Source organism: Hemiscyllium ocellatum, chromosome 19 (genome assembly GCF_020745735.1).
Source record: "Hemiscyllium ocellatum isolate sHemOce1 chromosome 19, sHemOce1.pat.X.cur, whole genome shotgun sequence".
Classification (NCBI taxonomy): domain Eukaryota; kingdom Metazoa; phylum Chordata; class Chondrichthyes; order Orectolobiformes; family Hemiscylliidae; genus Hemiscyllium; species Hemiscyllium ocellatum.
In genome coordinates this window covers 69,664,351-69,686,022 of record NC_083419.1, presented here as the reverse complement: position 1 = coordinate 69,686,022, position 21,672 = coordinate 69,664,351, and the positions used below count along the sequence as shown (strand labels likewise).

The 21,672-nt window shown below is 45.2% G+C and overlaps 1 protein-coding gene across 1 annotated transcript in view; it reads right to left on the bottom strand.

Annotated features, from left to right (window-relative positions):
• The window catches only part of LOC132825026 (F-actin-monooxygenase MICAL3-like), a 483,930-nt gene that overhangs the window by 30,453 nt on the left and 431,805 nt on the right, over positions 1 to 21,672 (bottom strand). The window contains exons 22-24 of the mRNA XM_060840028.1: positions 13,729 to 13,919; positions 8,066 to 8,155; positions 6,274 to 6,399 (exon numbers count right to left, since the gene is read on the bottom strand). Of these exons, the coding sequence (XP_060696011.1) occupies positions 6,274 to 6,399; positions 8,066 to 8,155; positions 13,729 to 13,919 (407 nt within the window). The remainder of the gene's footprint in view (positions 1 to 6,273; positions 6,400 to 8,065; positions 8,156 to 13,728; positions 13,920 to 21,672) is intronic.

Sequence of the window (21,672 nt, the reverse complement as noted above, 5' to 3'; positions counted from 1 at the left end):
ACAGCACGGAAACAGACCCTTCGGTCCAACTTGTCCATGCTGACCAGATATCCCAACCCAATCTAGTTCCACCTGCCAGCACCCGGCCCATACCCCTCCAAACCCTTCCTATTCATATACCCATCCAGATGCCTCTTAAATGTTGTAATTGTACCAGCCTCCACCACATCCTCTGGCAGCTCATTCCATACACGTACCACCCTCTGCATGAAAAAGTTGCCCCTTAGGTCTCTCTTATATCTTTCCCCTCTCACCCTAAACCATGTAGTTGGAGGTGAGGAGTCACATGAAGACCAGACCAGGTAAAGAGGGCAAATTGCATTCTCTAAAGGAGATTAATGACAATTAATAGTACTTACATGACTATAAGGCTAGCTTTTAATTCCAGATTTTTAAAATTCAAATTTCACCATCTGCTATGAAGGGATTCAAACCCATGACCCCTGAACAACAGCCTGGGTCTCTGGATTAGTAGCTCATTATATCCCCTCAATAACGACATGAAGCTAACATTATCAGCCATGATCTAGAATAGTAAAGAAGGCTGGAGAGGCTGAACAGCCTACATTTGCTCTGATGGTCCAATGCTACACCTTATTCAATGCCTTTGGAAGTAATCTCCTGGTTTCTCTGCATCCATCCAGCAATGACATCCTCAAATATATCCATCACGCATGAATGACCCATTTAAAACATGACAGTGGGACCTGTTCTTATGATTTTCTCAGCACCCTGTTACCATTCCCAACGACACACAACAGGCTGTAGTTTGTCTCTCCTAAATTCCTTGGTCTGCACTGGAAATCTACGAACAACCAGCTCATAAAATTGCTGCAGTGCGAAAACAGGGCATTTGCCTCAACAAGTTCACACAGTGACCCACTGTGGAGTATCTCACCCAGATACATTCCCTTACCTACAGTTCCCCTGACCAATGCACCTCAGCTACACATCCCTGAACACTATGGGCAATTTAGCATGGCCAATTCACCTAACCTACACATCTTTTGATTGTGGGAGGAAACAGGAGCACCCAGATAAAACCCACATAGACATGGGGAGAATGTGCAAACTCCACACAGAGTTGCCTAAGGCTGGAATTGAACCCAGGTCCCGGGCGCAGTGAGGCAGCAGTGCTAACTGCTGAGCTACTGTTCATCCGTTAATAGAACTTGAGGATAAGTACCTGGGGACTGGTCAGCTTTTAGCCTTCAGGGCGTTTTCTTTAAAAGGTGATTCCTGGAAGTTCCACACCCACATCAAACACAGGATCAGGGCAGGAATTACTCCTGCTCTCTGCACAGTCACCAGGAAGAACACTAACTCAGGCTGACGTACTCAACCACAACAGCCTGAACACTCAACAGTAAGATCCTGCTCAGATTTCGATTCCTCATTGTACAAACCCAGTACTTCCCCTGCTCCAGTTGATCCATTTATTGATATGCCAGGGAGATCACCTGATATATTTAATTTAACACGTGCTATTCAAGGAAACATTTAAAGTAACAATTGCTCTTGTCAGATAAGAATTTTTCCAGTGTGACAGTAAAAACATAGAGTATGGCAGCACAAATTATTCAGCCTGACAGTTAAACTGTAACCAAACTGACAGTAAACATATACTCAAAGTGACAGTAAATGTACTCCCAGAGTGACAGAAAATATATACCCAGAGTGACAGTTAGTATAAACCTAGATGATGGTAAATTTATACCCAGAGTGACGGTAAATATATAGCCAGAGTGATGGTAAAAATATATCCAGAGTGATGGTAAAAACATACCCAGAGTGACGGCAAATATATATACAGAGTGACGGTAAATATGTACAGAGTGATGGTAAAAAATACACCCAGAGTGACAGTAAGTTTAAACCTAGAGTGATGGTAAATATATACCCAGAATGACAGTAAATATATACCCAGAGTGAGGGTAAAAATATGTCCAGAGTGACAGTAAAAACATACCCAGAGCGATAGTAAATGTATACCCAGAGTGATGGTAAAAATATACCCACAGAGACACCAAATATATACCCAGAGTGACAGTAAAAATATACCCAGAGTGACAGCAAATGTACTCCCCAGAGTGATGGTAAATATATATCCAGAGTGACGGTAAACATATACCCAGAGTGACAGCAAATGTATACCCAGAGTGACAGTAAAAATATACCCAGAGTGACAGCAAATGTACTCCCAGAGTGACGGTAAACATATACCCAGAGTGACAGCAAATGCATACCCAGAGTGACGGTAAAAATATACCTAGAGTGATGATAAAAATATACCCAGAGTGACAGTAAGTATGAACCTAGAGTGATGGTAAACATATACCCAGAATGACAGTAAATGTATACCCAGAGTGTTGGTAAAAATATGTTCAGAGTGACGGTAAAAATATACCCAGAGTGACAGTAAGTATGAACCTAGAGTGATGGTAAATATATAGCCAGAGTGACGGTAAATATATAGCCAGAGCGACGGTAAATATACAGCCAGAGAGATGGTAAATATACACTCGGAATGACAATAAATATATACCAAGAGTGACAATAAATGTATACCCAGAGTGACGGTAAAAAATACCCAAACTGACAGCAAAAATATACCCAGAGCGATGGTAAATATGTACCCAGAGTGACAGTAAGTGTATACCACAGTGTCGGTAAACATATGTCCAGAGTGACGGTGAAAATATACCTAGAGTGACAGTAAATATATACCCAGAGTGACAGTAAGTATAAACCTAGAGTGATGGTAAATATACACCCAGAGTGTCGATAAAAAGATGTCCAGAGTCACGGTAAAAATATATCCAGAGTGACTGTGAATGTTTACCCAGAGTGACAGTAAAAAAAATTCCCAGAGTGACAGTAAAAATATCCCCAGAGTGACAGTAAAAATATCCCCAGAGTGACAGTAAATATGTACGCGGAGTGACAGTAAATATGTACCCAGAGTGACAGTAATTGTATACCCAGTGTGACAGTTCACAGAGTGACAGTAAGTGTATACCCAAAATGACAGTAAATATATACCCAGAGTGATGGTAAAAATACACCCAGAGTTACAGCAAAAATATACCCAGAGTGACAGTACCCAGAGTGACAGTAAATATATACCCAGAGTGACAGTTCCCAGAGTGATGGTAGATATATACCCAGAGTGACGGTAAATATGTACCCAGAGTGATGGTAAAAATACACTCAGAGCGATGGTAAAAATATACCCAGAGTGACGGTAAAAATATACCATGAATGATGATAAATATATACCCAGAGTGACAGCACCCAGAGTGATGGTAAATATATACCCAGAGTGACATCAAATACATACCCAGAGTGACAGTAAACATATCCCCAGAGTGAGAGTAAGTAAGAACCTAGAGTGTTGGTAAATATATACCCAGAGTGACGGTAAATGTATACTCAGAGTGACAGTAAATATATACCCAGAGTGACAGTTCCCAGAGTGATGGTAAATATATACCCAGAGTGACAATTCCCAGACTGATGGTAGATTGGGCGGCACGGTGGCACAGTGGTTAGCACTGCTGCCTCACAGCGCCTGTAGACCCGGGTTCAATTCCCGACTCAGGCGACTGACTGTGTGGAGTTTGCACGTTCTCCCCGTGTCTGCGTGGGTTTCCTCCGGGTGCTCCGGTTTCCTCCCACAGTCCAAAGATGTGCCGGTCAGGTGAATTGGCCAAGCTAAATTGCCCGTAGTGTTAGGTAAGGGGTAAATGTAGGGGTATGGGTGGGTTGCGCTTCGGCGGGTCGGTGTGGACTTGTTGGGCCGAAGGGCCTGTTTCCACACTGTAAGTCTAATCTAAAAAAATATATATACCCAGAGTGACGGTAAATATGTACCCAGAGTGATGGTAAAAATACACTCAGAGCGATGGTAAAAATATACCATGAATGATGATAAATATATACCCAGAGTGACAGTACCCAGAGTGATGGTAAATATATACCCAGAATGACATCAAATACATACCCAGAGTCACAGTAAAAATATCCCCAGAGTGACAGTAAATGGACTCCCAGAGTGACAGCAAACATATCCCCAGAGTGAGAGTAAGTAAGAACCTAGAGTGTTGGTAAATATATACCCAGAGTGACGTTAAAAATATGTCCAGAGTGACATTAAAAATATGTCCAGAGTGATGGTAAAAATATACCCAGAGTGATGGTAAATATATGTCCAGAGTGACAGTAAATATATACCCAGAGCGACAGTAAATATAAACCTAGAGTGATGGTAAATGTATACCCAGAGTGTCAGTAAAAATATGTCCAGAATCATGGCAAAAATATGTCCAGAGTGACTGTGAATGTTTACCCAGAGTGACAGTAAAAAATATTCCCAGAGTGACGGTAAGTGTATACCCAGAGCGACAGTAAAAATATCCCCAGAGTGACAGTAAAAGTAGACCCAGAGTGACAGTAAAAGTATACCCAGAGTGACAGCAAGTATATACCCAGAGTGATGGTAAAAATATATCCAGAGTGATGGTAAATATATACCCAGAGTGATGGTAAGTATGTACCCAGAGTGATGGTAAATACACCTAGATATGGTAAAAATATACCCAGAGTGACGGTAAAAATATACCCAGAGTGAGAGTACCCAGAGTGATGATAAATATATACCCAGAATGGCACCAAATATATACCCAGAGTCACAGTAAAAATATACCCAGAGTGACAGTAAATGTATGCCCAGAGTGACGGCAAATATATACCCAGAGTGATGGTAAATATATACCCAGAGTGTCAGTAAAAATATGTCCAGAGTGATGGTAAAAATGTATCTGGAGTAAAAATTGTTTTAATTATTGGTACCACACCCACCACAAAAAGCTTCAACTTTGATTTACTAGATTGATAAGGGATTTACAACATTCACCTATTATTGCACTCCCTTAGTTACTGCCTATCATTTCTTGGTTAAAAATCTGTCGAATAATGTCACAGTCCTTCCAGGGCCTAGAAACTGTTCCCACCAGCACCTTTCGCTCCTTATGGTTTTTCACCTCCACCAACAATAAACCTCTGCTCTCCAATTACAGAAACTTTGTTGCCACTGTCCTCTCCATGTCTTTATGTGTCTTACCCACTTTCCCATTTTGTGCTTTTGAAATATCAAGTACTCAGAAATATTTAGGTTCCCCATGTTGGTGTCCATGGACCTACATCTGACATGGCTTTAGATTAAACCCAATAGTTTGAGGAGCTTTTTGCAAAATATTATACGATTTTGGATGATGAACGTTTAACTCCAACAATTTCTCCAAGGAGCTGATGCATTACTACAAGTTGGTTCAGAAATAACCCGATAGTTCTGTTCTTTGACAATCTTGCGTTATAAGAAAACTGTGCAATTGTCGCACCATTTAACAGGACTGGAATCATGTTATAGCCAATACATGTAAGGAAAGTTCGCTTTCTACAAATAACGGTCTAAATTCTTTAATCGTGTTAAAGCCAGTTTGCGCTGAAGGAACACGTGTTATGGCAGAACTGACTATACTGTGAAATGCTGTTATACTGCACCACTCTGCTCCATAGATCCTTGCAGAGATGGACCAACCTAGAGCTCACAACCTTGTACGTGCAGATGCGGCCATACCTCACCTGCCAGCCCTATCTGTATGTGTTGCAATTAAGTAATTAAAGTTACACATGAAGTCTACTCAACTTTATAGCAATTTGTTTTAAATCAATTACTTGGTGCAATTTTGGGTTTGGAATGCACTGCCTGGGGATGTGATGGAAGCAGAGTCCATGGAATCATTCAGGAAGGCACTGGATGTTCATTTCAATAGAAACGAGATGCAAAGGGATGGGGAAAACCCATGATGATCATTCGGGGACCTGCAGCAGACATAAGTGGCCACCTGTGCCGTAACAATTCCGAGTTTCTATGAGATCACAGGGTACACTAAATTCAATAAGGACACAAAGAAGGGAACGTTGTGGAGGAAAATCATAGCACCTCCTTCCACTCTCAACAAATGCTCCACATTTGTTCTCTGTTTGTGGTGCACACTGTTTATGGCCACTTGGAGTTCACTGCCCAGAGCTGGTGAGAGGTGACACTGCCCAGTCTGCAATCACCTGTAGGTGGAAAAGTACCAGATCCTGTCGCAGACCACTTTCAGCCCGTTATCCCTCTCATGCGCAGTGTAGCCTCTGATCATTGTGTGAGGGTTCTCACTGCCTAGCACTGTCGGCTTCTCCCAGAAACCTCTGCTGCATCATTACCTTCAGGAGGTGCAGATCTTGCTGCGGTTTCCCTTTCTTGGCCTGTGATGTGGGTCCAGTGAACATCGGCTTTGATTTCCAGAGGGTCGATGGGACTGAGGATCTGGCGTACCCGCAGACCCGATACTACTCAACGTGAGGGAGGGAACGGACAGGATTGTGAGCAGATAACAGGATGGAGAGAGAGAAGAGACAGAGAATAGTGAGACACAGAACAGATTGTGAATGCAAGAGTTACACACAGCAAAGAGATCCATTCCCAAACACAGGGAACTGAGTCTAGGAGCAAAGGGAGGTTAGTGTCTGAACAGAGGGAGCTGGGAGTGGGAGGAGGGGGGTGGGAGTCAGAGGAGAGGAATGTGGGAATGGGAAGAGAGGGGGATGTGAGTCAGATGGTAGGTGGGATTGGGAGGAAAGGAAGGTGGGAGTGGAATTGGGTGGGGGAATTGGAGGAGAGCGGGGGCTGGGAGTGGGAGAAGACAGGTTTGGGAACAGGAGGATATTGCATTCCAGCCCAACACTGTTGTACCAGCAATGTCTGAATGACCGTTTGTCCAGCTGAAGCAGTTAGAGGCTGCCTATAGCGTGAACTGTTTGCGAGATTATGAACCGAGGGATACAGAAGGATTAGTTGCCCGAGGGTTAGGTCAGAGTGCAAACAGCATGCTGCTGGCCTCGTGGGTGTCAGGGCATATAGCAATCTCAGGACAGCAGGGACCCAGAGCCACACAACTTATACCAGACACAAAACCTCCAACAATACAGCATGATGCCCTTCCTCATCAAACATTTTAGTCAAATTCTCTGGCAGGGAAATAGTTAATGAGAACAGCAGAGGAGCTTACAGCACAGCCAAATATGGAAACATACCAACAATGAAAACTTGCTAAAGAGCAGCCAGATCATGACAAAACGGTCAGTGCTCTGTGACGGTCGGTGCCCTGAGACGGTCCGTGCCCCGTGACGGTCCGTGCCCCGTGACGGTCGGTGCCCCGTGACGGTCCGTGCCCCGTGACGGTCCGTGCCCCGTGAGGGTCCGTGCCCCGTGAGGGTCCGTGCCCCGTGAGGGTCCGTGCCCCGTGAGGGTCCGTGCCCCGTGACAGTCCCTGCTCAGTGACGGTCCGTGCCCTGTAATGGTCCATGCTCGGTGACGGTCCGTGCCCTGTAATGGTCCGTGCTCGGTGACGGTCCGTGCTCTGTGACAGTCGGTGCCCTGTGAGGGTCCGTGCCCCGTGACGGTCGGTGCCCTGTAACGGTCCGTACTCTATGAGGGTCCGTGCCCTGTGAGGGTCCGTACTCTATGAGGGTCCGTGCTCTGTGAGGGTCCATGCCCTGTGAGGGTCCATGCCCTGTGAGGGTCCGTGCCCCGTGAGGGTCCGTGCCCCGTGAGGGTCCGTGCCCCGTGAGGGTCCGTGCCCCGTGAGGGTCGGTGATCTGTGACCGAGATGGAGCTCCCTGGTTGAGTCATGTTTTTGGTGGTAATGCTTTGCTGTCGACCCGTGTCCTTACTTCTTGCATCCCCTTTGCAGCATCCAGGAAATACAGGGCACTCATTTTAATTCAGTTCTGTTCACAGGCTAAGTGTAAAGGAGAGATCACTCCTCACATTCTTGGGGTCTCGCTCTCTGAGGAGCTTCTCTTGGTTTTCATTGTTTGTGTGTGGCCAGGCTAATTAACAAGACAGGAGTGCAGCTCCATTTCTAGCCAGTGGTTTCGAGTTAGCTGATTATTGTTTAAAGGGAGCAGCTTGCATCTCATCCGCTAAAGACAGTGCAGGAAGCAAAGCAGATACCTCTGAACGAAGGGTTGTCCTCTTCATCAGATAGGTGATGGAGCCAGAGCCCAAACTGGAGCTCCCTTTCCCAGGGACAGTACTCACCCTCTTCACACACACAGACAGACACAGCACCCCGTCATATACAGAGAGACACAGTCACCCAGGCACCCCGTCAGACAGAAACACAGTCACACACACGGACAGGTACAGTCAAACACAGAGAGAACAGTCACCCAGGCACCCCGTCAGACAGAAACACAGTCACACACACGGACAGGTACAGTCAGACACAGAGAGACACAAGTATATAGGCACACACATAAAGGCACAACACAGAAAGTCATATACAGACACAGTCAAACACAGATAGACACAAGCATATAGTTATGCACAGTCAAACAACGAAACATACAGTCACATATAGACAAACAGACAAGTCACGCATAGAAAGACAATCACAGAATCAAAGTACAAATGTACGGCATTGCACAAGCGCAGGTAGACACAAGCACACAGTCAAACACGTGTGCACATACACAATCACACAGACAGATCGTCAAATGCATAACAGTCGCATACCGGTACACACAGAAAGTCACAACAGAATACACAGACATATACATACAGACACGGTCAATACACATAAAGAGACCACCACAGAGACAGCCACATGGGTGCATGTGTATACACACACATACACACACACACACACACACACACACATACACACACACACACACACACACACAAACACACACACACACACAAACACACACACACAAACACAAAGACAAAGAAAGAGTGGGGCAGAGGAAAACAGGAAGTACAGTCAGTACAGGAAATTCAGATCAGCTGCTCCAGATCAAAGATGTAAGGGTATTTGTTGGAACAGACTCTGACTGTGATAGGGAGCCTTTATTGGTCAATCTGCCCAGAATGGGGTATACTTCTCAAGGTGAATCAGACCAGAACAAGGGCTGGGGAATCTGGTGGTTGCTTCAGTTGCTGTCATTTGCCCCAGTATTGGCCACTGCACCCTCCTGCTATTAGGGAAAGGACACAAGGCAGTTTGAGGCCATCTCTGTCACTGTTTCCTGGGACCTGTGCAGACAGGGTTGTTAAGCTGCAGCAGTCGGACTGCGTATGGCTGACTGGTCAGGTACTGGAGACAGAAGGTACAATGAGGCTGGGTCAACCTCCATAACAGTCTTTAGCTATCAACTGAGCCAGCCATCTCTCGGGCCAGGACCTGCTGATGAGAACCTCAGCTAGAGGATGGAACAAGCTCGATCTCACTCTGAGCAGAATACAATCAGAGACTGGAGCGGTCATCCCATCCAGCTCCAGCTCCTACTCCACTCCAACAAGGGGATGCCAACACTTCTCTGCCCATCACAGTCAACCTTTACTGAGAGCCCATCTGCCAACACATTATCAGACAGACTGATGGAGGCTGGAATTCCCCAGGTTCTGAAACATTGACACCTTGATCATGCACCCGTTCTGAGGACATCAACTTTGAAAAACAGGCTACAGATTCTTCCCAATCTCCCCTGTGACAACTGCTAACTCAGGAGCTATCCCAGGAGGTCATACTCAAACTTCCTTAATTCACTATGTCCTCAGATTTATCCCGAACCACAATGATATGGAGAAGAATTATTGCAGCAACTATACAGGAAGACGGCACAATGTAGAATTTGACATCTCACCAGGTGGAGATACAGGAGGGATACAGTAAGGTACACAATATCGCCTGAACAGGAAACCAACAGTCACTAACCATTGTAATGTCCCCAGAGCAATTCCCTCCTTCGCGCCCGCACAGTTACCCTCTCCCACAGAGTAAACCCCTCTCTCCAGCAATTTAACACCCTCTCTTCCACAGATTAACCCCTCCTACAGGGTAACCCTCTCTCTCCCACAAGGTAACCCCTCCTTGCAGAGTAATCCCCCAAACCCTCTCCCTCCCACAGAGTAACACTCCTTCCCTCAGAGGAACCCCCTCTTGCAGGGTACCTCCCTTCTCCCGCAGGGTTGCTCCCCTCTCCCACAGAGTAACCTCATCCGAACTGCAGAGTGATAGCCTCACTCCTGCAGAATAAGTCCCTTATCTCGCAGAGTAACCTTCTCTCTCCCGCATAGTAACTCCCTTCTTTCTCAAAGTAACTGCTCCCTCCTGCAGAATAACCCTGGGGGTAAGTAACGGTGAGAGCTGGGCACTTAATATCCACGGATAGTGAGAGTGCTAATAAAACAGTCAATAAAACAACATTACGAAAGGAGAGAAAGGATGTGGCATATGAATAATAATTAGGGAAGTGTTGGAGAAATTGTAAGAGTGGCAAAAGCAGACTCCATTTCATTATAGCAGAGAAGCATTACAAGGATAGTCACATTGTGGGATGGCCTATAGGCTTCAAACAGTGACAGAAAGAAACAGGAGCTACCGTCTTGGTGAAATACTGATATGTACATGACCAATAGAGTGGTGACATCAGGGACTTCAATTATTTTAATTAAATTGAGTCCATTAACTGACCATATATCAGGAATAATGAACTCTTTGTTTTCTTTTTGTTGAAAGCAGAAGGCTGAGGTGGGGGGGGGAGGGGGAGGGTGATCTAATAGAGCTCACAGAAGGATTGTCTCCTCTTGTGGAGAAAAGCAGAACTAGAGGCTGTCTATCTAAAATAAACATCAAGAAATCCAGCGGGGAATTCAGAGGAAACATCTTCACCAGAGAGTGGGGATGATGTGGAACTCATTCCCACAAAGAATGTTTGAAACAAATCTTGTTGAGGTAATTAAGGGGAAGTTGTACAAACATATAACAGGAAAGAATAGATGGCGATGATAATAAAGGATTGCAGAAGACTCGAGAGGAGCAGGGTAACCACTGGCATTGGCTGACTGGCTCCAATGAGTTTGTGCTGTTTGTCCAATGTGAAACCTAGCTAGCAGCTGCTAATGTTAGGGAGTAAAAGGCAAGGAGGGGGCGAAATTTCTGAAAGACGTTCAGGAGAACCTCCTCAATCAATGTGCTCCTAACACAAGGAATTGCTGGATCAGATCTAGGGGAATGAAGTGGATTCATGGGAGCACTCCATGACACTGATGATAAAAAAAAGGAATAAATGGAGGAGAAGTACGTACAGTAACCATTGCTAGTGAAAATGTAGGAGGAAAAACCAATCTAGCAAACAACCAATAAGTTTCCAGGACCTGATGGGATGCATCCAAGGATATTAAAGGAAGTTATAGATAGATGTACTATTGTAAAACTTCAAGCATCAATACATTCTGGAAACATCCGAGTGGATAGGAAAACTGCCAATGAAACACTCTTGTTTAAAAAGGGAAGGGGGACAATAAAACAGGTTACTATAGCTAACTACAGTTAACGCCTATTATAAAATAAAACAAAGAATTGTGGATGCTGGAGATCTGAAACATAAACAGAAATTGCTGGAGAAACTCAGCAGGTCTGCTAGCATCAGTGGAGAGAAAACAAAGTCAACATTTCAAGCTCACTTCAGGACTGATAGATAGGAGCTGGGAAAGGTGGCATTTATACTGATGATGTGGGGAAGGGAGAAAAGGAGTGAATGATAGTTAGAGAGGGACTCTAGAGAAAGAGAGGGGAAAACAGTGTGGGCGGCACGGTGGCACAGTGGTTAGCACTGCTGCCTCACAGCGCCAGAGACCCAGGTTCAATTCCCGCCTCAGGCGACTGACTGTGTGGAGTTTGCACGTTCTCCCTGTGTCTGCGTGGAGGTTTCCTCCGGGTGCTCCGGTTTCCTCCCACAGTTCAAAGATGTGCAGGCCAGGTGAATTGGCCATGCTAAATTGCCCGTAGTGTTAGGTAAGGGGCAAATGTAAGGGTAGGGGTATGGGTGGGTTTGGCTTTGGCGGGTTGGTGTGGACTTGTTGGGCCGAAGGGCCTGTTTCCACGCTGTAAACAGTCACAAGGGAATCATAGTTTTAAGGCGATTGACGGAAGGTTTAGGGAAGATGTCAGAGGTAGGTTCTTTACACAGAGAGTGGTGGGTGTGTAGAATCGCAGCAGGTCAGGCAGCATCCAAGGAACAGGAGATTCGACATTTCAGGCATAAGCCCGAAACGTCGAATCTCCTGTTCCTTGGATGCTGCCTGACCTGCTGCGCTTTTCCAGCGACACATTTTCGGCTCTGATCTCCAGCATCTGCAGACCTCACTTTCTCCTGGGTGTGTAGAATGCACTGCCAGCAGTGGTGGTGGAGTCAGATACATTCGGGACATTTAAGTGACTCTTGGATAGGCACATGGATAATAGTACAATGGAGGGTCTGTAGATTAGTTTGATGTTAGAGTACGATACAAGTCGGCACAACCTTTGCGGGCCGAATGACCTGTACTGTGCTATCCTGATCTAGGTTCTAACACCTCATCTGCCACCTGGGCACCCTTCAGCCCGGAGGACTTAGCATTAAATTCCTGATGGGTATAACCCTTCTTCAGGACTAGATGTAGGGTAACTACAGATAAAGAGGGAGGGGCGGGGATGTGGTGGGGAGAGTAGTGGAATGGTGAGGTAGTGATAGGTGAACACAGGGAGTGGAGACGATCTGGTTAGTCGACGGGAGGGATGAATCCGGTTGGTAGCTGGAAGAAAGGGTCAGTAGGTGGAATGGAAGGGAGGAGCCGGGGCTGGAAGAGGTAGTTGAAATTAGAGAACTCAATGTTAAATCCTCTGGGCTGTAGGCTGCCCAGGCAGAAGATAAGGTGTTGTTCCTTATCCGAAAGCTAGTGTGCTTCCAATTAAACCTGTTAGACTATAACCTGGTGTGTGAGTTTTAACTTTGTACACCCCAGCCGAACAACGGCATCTCCAAATCATTCCTTATTTGTGGTCTGATTCACTGTGGCAATGAAGTAGGCTGAGGGAGAGGCAGTGAGAGGGGGAATGGAAGTGGTTCCATTGTCGTCTTCATTGTTAAAAATCATAACTATAATGAGGAATAATACCAATTGATACAATAGGACATTGATAAGCAGCAGCCAGACAAATGGCAAGAAAAATGTATCATAGAGAGAGAGACGCAGAGACATGGGGCATGGTGGGGAATGATGGCAGGGAGACTTTCTGTGGTGGTGGTGGTAGTGCTGTGGAATTTGCTGCCAAAGAGGATGGTGGAATTGGAGAAGCAAATGACATCAACAGAAAATAGGACAGTTACTCGATGACTGGATTGGACTGTGGAGATCTCGCATGGACTCGATGGGCACAATGGTCTCCACTTGTGCCATCATTTCATTCATAATTTACCTCATGAATACTGTCCCTCCAGAAACCCTGTAATTTACCCCAATATCTTTCCCTCCAGTAATGAATCCCCAAACCCTATTGCCACTGGCAGTTTACCCCTGATACCTGTCCCTTGAGTAATTTATCCCCCAAGTCTTTTCCTCCACTAGCTTTAAGTCTTCTATTCATGACTTTTTAAGAATGTGTTGGAACGTGGAGTCCCCTCAAAGACCCTCAGGCGTCACACATGGAACTAGCTGCCTCAACCTAGTCACACGGTCACTCAAAAGGCCAGGCTGCTTCCTGCAGGCTTCACTAGTCGGGCTTCGTGTGTCTCTGTATGAGATTATAATCTAGTCAACAACTCTCCTGGTCACACAAACTCACTCACCGTAACTCGATTCAGATTGCTCCTCATCTTCAGGCTCAGTGTCTCCATCCAGGTCACCCTTCAGTAACCGATGAATCCTCACAGCTTCCAGCCAGGGGACACCACCCAGGTCTGAGGGAACCAGTGCATTTTCTTCATCTTCCTCCACCTCCTCATCCTCATCTTCCATCTCGTACTCAGAGCTGCTGCAACTAAATCCAAAGAGAAACTTTTGTAAGCTGTTCGTATGGCCGAGTGTTGAGCACAACTCAAAGGGCAGTAGATAAATCCACACGGAACTCTAACAGAGTGACAGGAACCAGACAGAGCGAGTGAAGGTCACACATAACCGGACTTTACATCAAAAGCACAATTTTCACATCAAAAGCAGATGATACAGCAGTTTTGGGAAAAGTCTGAGTACTGAGGAGGACTACAACAATTTTCAGAGGAATGTTAATAAACTTGCAGAATGGACAAATATTTAGCAAATGAAATTCAACACAGAAATGTGAGGTAGCTTGTCTCAGTAAGAAGAACAGGAAAGCCACACTACTTAAGCGTGAGTCTTGATAGTGGTAGCATGGAGGAACAAAGACATTTTGAAGTGCGAATCAATCTACTAATCAATAAAAGTTGTGTGCAGGTTAGTAAGGCCATAACAAAAACAAACTGAGCAGTGATATTTATTTTTAGAGGGATAAAATTTGAAAGCAGGCAAGTTGTTTTTGCTAAACCTCCACCTTGGCTGGAGCACTATGTCCAGGTACGACATAGAAAGAAGATGGTGGGTGCAAATAAAAACTGCGGGTAAAAAATGAGGTCTGCAGATGCTGGAGATCAGAGCTGAAAATGTGTTGCTGGAAAAGCGCAGCAGGTCAGGCAGCATCCAAGGAACAGGAAATTCGACGTTTCGGGCATAATCCTGATGAAGGGCTTATGCCCGAAACGTCGAATTTCCTGTTCCTTGGATGCTGCCTGACCTGCTGCGCTTTTCCAGCAACACATTTTCAGCTATAATGAGCTTAAGGACCTTTTTCAGTTCTGTAGATCTCTATGTCTCTAAATAGGAGCCAAACAGGAACTAGACAGGTGAGATACAGTCAAAAACTACCAAACAGGAACTAGACAGGTGAGATACAGTCAAAAACTACCAAACAGGAACCAGAAAGACTGAGACACAGTCAGAAACTTAGTAAACCAGGTGGTGAGATATGGCCAGCCCCAATCAAACAGGTTGAGAGAGTCAGAAACTACTAAAATATAGGGTGGTAGACAGTCAGAAATAACAAACAGGACAGTCAGAAAGAAGGGATTAGGAACCAGACTGGGTGAGACACCGTTTGAAATAACTGAACAAGAAAAACATTAACTGAACAAGAAAGAACTAAACACAACAAATTTGAATTACACCACCATTAATAGCTGTGCCTTTGGTTTCTGAGCTGCTAGGCACTTCCCAAACCCCTCGCCCACTCCTTTCAGGCACTCAACTTCCTTTTAAAAGTTGCAGATCATCTGATCTACTACCTTCTGGGTTCAGTGTTACACATTTCGATTGCTCCTGTGAAGCATTTGGGATGTTTTAATTGTAAAATACAATGAGACAGGACATAAATGAAGCATTACAGACAAAATAAGACAGGAATTAGGCACAAGCAGACAGTAGCAGACACTAAGTAACCACAAACACACAGCACAGACACATCCAGACAGAAATGAGTCACAACCAGACAGTACCACATTCGGCTGGAGAGGAATCTCAGGCAGGGATTAGACAATGACTGACAAGAATCAGACACAACTAGACAGCACCAGGCAGAAAGTAGACAAAACCAGCCAGGAAGAGGATACAATCAGACAGCACCAGACAGGTATTAGACAGAACGAAAAAGCCCTAGACACGAACTAGATACACGGAGAAAGTGAGGACTGCTGGAGATCAAATTCAAGAGTGTGGTGCTGGAAAAGCACAGCAGGTCAGGTAGCATCTGAGGAATAGGAGAATCGACGTTTCGGACTGAAGCTCTTCATCAAGAATGAGGATTGTGAGCCAAGGGGGTAATGAGATAAATTGGAGAGGGATGGGGCTGGGAGATGGTGCACTCGGTAGATGGAGATGCAGGTAATAGTGATAGGTCAGAGAGGAGGGTGGGAAGGAAGACGGACATGTGGGATAGGTCATGAGGGCAGTGCCAAGTTGGAAGGTTGGAATTGGGATAAGGTGGGGTGAGGGGAAATGAGGAAACTGGTGAAATCCACATTGATGCCACAGGGTTGGTGGGTCCTGAGGCGGAAGATGAAGTGTTCTTCCTCTAGGGATCAGGTGGTTAGGAAATGGCCATGGAGGAGGCCCAGGATTGCATGTCCACGGCAGAGTGGGAGGAGGAGTTGAAGTGTTTGACCATGAAGCAGTGTGGTTGATTGGTGCGGGTGTCCCGGAAATGTTCTCTGAAGAGCTCTGCAAGTAGGTGTTCTGTCTCCCCAATGTAGAAGAGACCGCACCAGGAGCAAAGGATACAATAAATTACATTGGTGGAAGTGTAGGTGAAACCTTGATGGATGTAGAAGGCTTCTTTGGGGCCTTGGACGGTAGGGGGAGGTGTGGGCACAGGTACTCCAGTTTTCTCTCACAGTACAAGGACGTGCAAGTCAGGTAGATTGGCTATGCAAAATGACCCATATTGTTCAGGGACTAGATATAACCAAACAGCACCAGTTTTGACAAAGCAGGAATGAGATAACCTCAGATATGATCAAATTCCAAAGGATAGCATCAAGTGGCACCCGTCATGAAACAGATAACCTGATAACATCAAGAGAGGCATTAGAGGCAATGAGACAGGAATTAGACATAGGCAGATGGTACAAGAATTAGACAGGAATTAGATACAGGGGGTGGTGGGGTAATGGTAATGTCCCTTGAATTTAGAGGGTCAGGCTGATGTTCAAATCCCACAGCAGCTCATGGAACTTAAATTCAGTTGATTAATTGAAAGCTAATCTTAGCAGTGGTGCTGTGAAGCTGCCATCTTTATTTTGGGGCAGCAGTGTGGCTCAGCGGTGAGCACTGCTGCCTCACAGTGCCAGGGACTTGGGTTCAATTCCACCTTTGGGTGACTGTCTGCGTGGAGTTTGTCTGTGTGAGTTTCCACCCGATACTCCAGTTTCCTCTCACAGCACAAGGATGTGCATGTTAGGTGAACTGGCCATGCAAAATTATCCATATTGTTCAGGGATAGGTAGGTTAGGTGCTTTAGAACACAGAACAGTACAGTACCATGATGTTGTGCCAAGCATTTATCTTTATCTAAGATCAACATAACCTACACACCCCTCAATGTACTGCCATCCATGTGCTTGTCCAGCAGCTGCTTACATCTCCCCAATGTATCTGACTGTATCCCTACCACCGCTGGCAGTGCATTCCACATACCCACCACTCTCTGTGTAAAGAACCTATCTCTGACATCTCCCCTAAACCTTCATCCAATTACCTTAAAATTATGACCCCTTCTGACAGCTATTTCTGCCCTGGGGAAAAGTCTCTGGCTATCTCCTCTATCTATGCCTCTCATAACCTTGTACACCTCTACCAAGTGACCTCTCCTCCTCCTCCTCTCCAGTGTGAAAAGCCCTAGCTCACTCAACCTCTCTTCATAAAACAAACCCTCCAATCCAGGCAGCATCCTGGTAAATCTCCTGTGCACCCTCTCCAAAGCATCTACATCCTTCCAATAATGAGGCAATCAGAACTAGACACTTTAGCCACGGGAAATGCAGGGTTACATAAAATCCAGCACCAAGCCAGACAAGGGGGTTATTAGGTAAGATGACAAAAGGTGTATTTTAAAGAAAGTCTGAAGGAGGAGAAAGAGGGAGACAGAGAATCAAGGATTGCTCTTTTTGGCTGTTTGCAGCTCAGGGGATGGTGAGTCTACCCCATCTCCCAAGATTCATAACCAAGTGAACATTTCAATAAATATGGTCAGAAAGATGTGGCAGAAATGGTGATGAGCCACAAATATGTTGCAATCTTGACACGAAGTCTGCAGCAGTTACTACAACTTGGACTCAGAGCTAGACACATCGTGGGCATCAGCAGAGGGGAGAGTTAACATATGCTGGAACACAGCTGTTAATACAGAATATAGATCAGTAGAGCACAAGAACCAGGCCCTTTGGCCCACCATGTCTGCCCAGACATAATGCCATTCTAAACAAATCCCACCTGCCCACACATGGTCTGTATCTCACTATTCCCCGCCTTTCCAGGTGTCTATTTAAATGTCTCTTGAACTTTGCTATTGTAAGTGTTGCTACCTCCTCCCTTGGCAGTGTGTTCCAGTCATCTACCAATCTTTGTGTAAAAAACTTGCCTCTCACATCTCCATTAGATTGTCACCCTCTCCCAATGCCCCCTAGTATCTGACATTTCCACCCTGGGAAAGAGACTCTGACTATCCATCCTTTCCATGCCTCTTATACTATACTTTTATCAGGTCACCCCTCACTCTCCAATGCTCTAACAAAAACAATCCAAGTGGGTCCAACCTCTCCTTGTAGCTAATAGACTCCAATCTAGGTGACATCCTATCTTTTGCTCCCTTTGAAAAGCCTCCACATCCTTCCTGTGTGTGGGCCAAATGTCCAAATGTGGCCTAACTAATGTCTTATACAGGTGCAACATGACTTTCCAATTTTTACATTCAATGTCCTAACCAATGAACCATGCCATATCCACTTGTGTTGTTACTTTCAGGAAGCTATGGATTTGGACTCCAAAATTCCTTTGTATACCAATGCCTCAAAAGGATCCTACCATTTACAGTATACTTTCCTCTTGCATTCGACATACAAAATGAATCACACCACATTTGTCCGAATTAGACTCCATTTACTATTTTTCTGCCCAACTTTCCAACTGATTGATATCCTGATGTATATTTTGATATCTTTCTTCACTCCCCATGGCTCCACAAATCTTTGTGCCTTTTCAAGCAAATAATCTATATACACACTTATGTTTATATATATAGTTTCCAGAACTGATTCTTAACAAATCCCACTGGTTACAGACCTCTGGCCAGAAAACACACTACCCTCTATCTTCCACAGCCAAGCCAACTTACTAAACTCAGCATGGAATCAATTTGACTTAATCTCCTGGTTCGGCCCTCTGTGAGGGACCTTGTCAAGTGCTTCAATAAAGTCCATGTAGGTAATATCCACTGCCATCTTAGTCACTTCCTTGAAACAACTCAATCAAATTTATTAGGTAAGACCTACACTGTAAAACCATGCTGACCAACCCTAATAAATCTATTTTTTTTTCCCAAATGCAAGTAAATTCTGTCCTTAAAAAGGGTCTTCAGACATTTCTGAAACACTGATGTAAGGTTCACTATAGGAAATTAGGTGATTTTTGAGAAGTAGTTCAACAAAGCAGATGCAGCGGGCAGACAGGAAAGAAGGCACGACAGAAGCTGCAGTCTCTCTCATGAAATGCCATTTCTTAAAAGTACTAGGAAATCTGAAAGAGTTCCAAATACCGGACCTGTCTACCTGGCAACATCTGAAGTAAGTGGACAATGACCAATTCTCAATAATTCAAACCCAAGTTGACTGGAATCAGAACTGAATACCTATTATCAAGCAATAGTTGCCAGCCATTTAGCTTTTGAGTGTGTGATGCTGGAAAGGCACAGCAGGTCAGACAGCATCTGAGGGGCAGGCCAGTCAACGTTTCACCCTTCATCATTTGCCCGAAACATTGACTGCCTGACCGGCTGTGCTTTTCCAGCACCACACTCTTGACTCTGATCTCCAGCATTTATAGTCCTCATTTTTGTCTAGCTATTTGGCTTTGTTGACAGGAAATCCAATATTCTTTATTTCCAGGCTTTTAACTCACAGGGTGCTTTTTTTCCCTCCATTTTGCTTTTTCTTTTGGAAAAAGCAATTTCTATAGAGACTTGTCTTTATGTGTTGCTTGAGTCTGCCTGGGTGTTGAGGATTAAGGGGATATAGTTTTAATTCCAAATCATAGCTTGGATGTTAACCAGTCATTGCCACTTGCTTTAAGAATATGTTTTGTTTATAATAAAGAGGTTAACTTGAGTTTATTAAAGAAGCCTAATGGATTTTCTTTTACCCTGGAAAGTAGTATAAATGTGAAGCAATTGGCCATTTTGATAACTGAATCATTATCTACACTTATATTGCATCTGTTGAAGTAATGCGGCTCCATTATCAGCAGATTCCTCCTGTCACAGTTACAAAAACAGGGGGTTACATCCACAGGGCAGGTTCAGGTTAAGGGCAGGTGAAGGTGTTGGGAGATGCAGGAGTCCCAAGTAAAAGCCAAAGCAACAGAGCAATCGCGATGTGGGGAAAGAGGTGCAATGTGGGGCAGGAAGGGTCAAGAATTTAATACTAATTGTATAACACTGAATAAAGTCACTAGAGGTTAAAAAAGTAAACAAAAAAGGCAGCTCTTTATGTGAAAGCATTCAGAATAAAATAGATAAACTAATAATACAAATAGAGATAAATGGTTCAGATTTAACTACCAATACAACTTAGTTACAAGGTGACCAAGGTTAGAAAATAAATACACCGGGTTATACCAATATTTTGGAAAGAGACAAGATTAGATTAGATTAGGTTAGATTACTTACAGTGTGGAAACAGGCCCTTCAGCCCAACAAGTCCACACCGACCCGCCAAAGCGCAACCCACCCAGACCCATTCCCCTATATTTACCCCTTTCACCTAACACTACGGGCAATTTAGCATGGTCAATTCACCTGACCGGCACACCTTTGGACTGTGGGAGGAAACCGAAGCACCCGGAGGAAACCCACACAGACACGGGGAGAACGTGCAGATTCCACACAGACAGTTGCCTGAGGCGGGAATTAACCTAGGTCTTTGGCGCTGTGAGGCAGCAGTGCTAACCATTGGACCACCGTGCCACCCGCAAAATAAACAGCAGATGCTGGAATCCAAGGTCGACAGGCAGGAGGCTGGGAGAACACAGCAAGGCAGGCAGCATCAGGAGATGGAGGAGTCAATGCTTTGGGTGTAAGCCTTCTTCAGGAATGGGGGTGGTTGGGTGTAAGGGAAGCTGCAGATAAAGGGGGAGTGGGGGAGGGTTTTTGGTGGAGAGAAGGCTGGGTGGTGAGGTACTGATAGATGAACACAGGTAGACGGCACACCCTAGTTGGTGGATGGGATGAATGAATCCATTTGGGAGCTGGAAGGAAGGGTCAGTCAGAGAAATGGAAGGGAGGGGGAGGGGCTGTGAAGGAAGTCGGGGAAGGGAAGGGAGATTATTTGAAATTGGAGAACTCAATGTTGAGTCCTGTAGGCTACCCAGGCGGAAGATGAGGTGTTGTTCCTCCAATTTGTGGTCTGATTCACTGTATCAATGGAGAAAGCTGAGGATGGTCATGTCAGAGAGGGAGTGGGAAGGGGAATTAAAATGGGTGATGACTAGGAGGTCCGGTCAGCCCCTGCGGGCCCAGCTGAGATGCTCGGCAAAATGTACCCTGAGTTTACGTTTGGTCTCCCCGATGTAGAGGTAGTGGGGGGGGGTTGTTTTTTTGGAGTGATGTAAACCAAGGGAGGGGGGCGGGAACGTTCGTTGTGGAAGGCAGAGAGGGATGGAGAGGGGAAGATGTTCTTGGTGGTGGGGTCTAGTTGGAGTTGGCAGACATGTTTAAGGATGATACATTTGATGTGTAGACTGACAGGGCAGTATGTGAAGACAAGAGTGATTCTGTCTTTGTTGCGTTTCGAGGGAGGGGGTGTAGAGCAGTGGAACAAGGAATGGAGCTGGTGTGGTGGAGGGCTGTCTGGATGGCAGAGGGGGGGAAGCACGCTGTTTGAAATAGGTGGAAATCTGGGATGCTTGTGAGTCTGAGCAGATGCGATGGAGGTGGAGGACTGGGAAAACAGGTT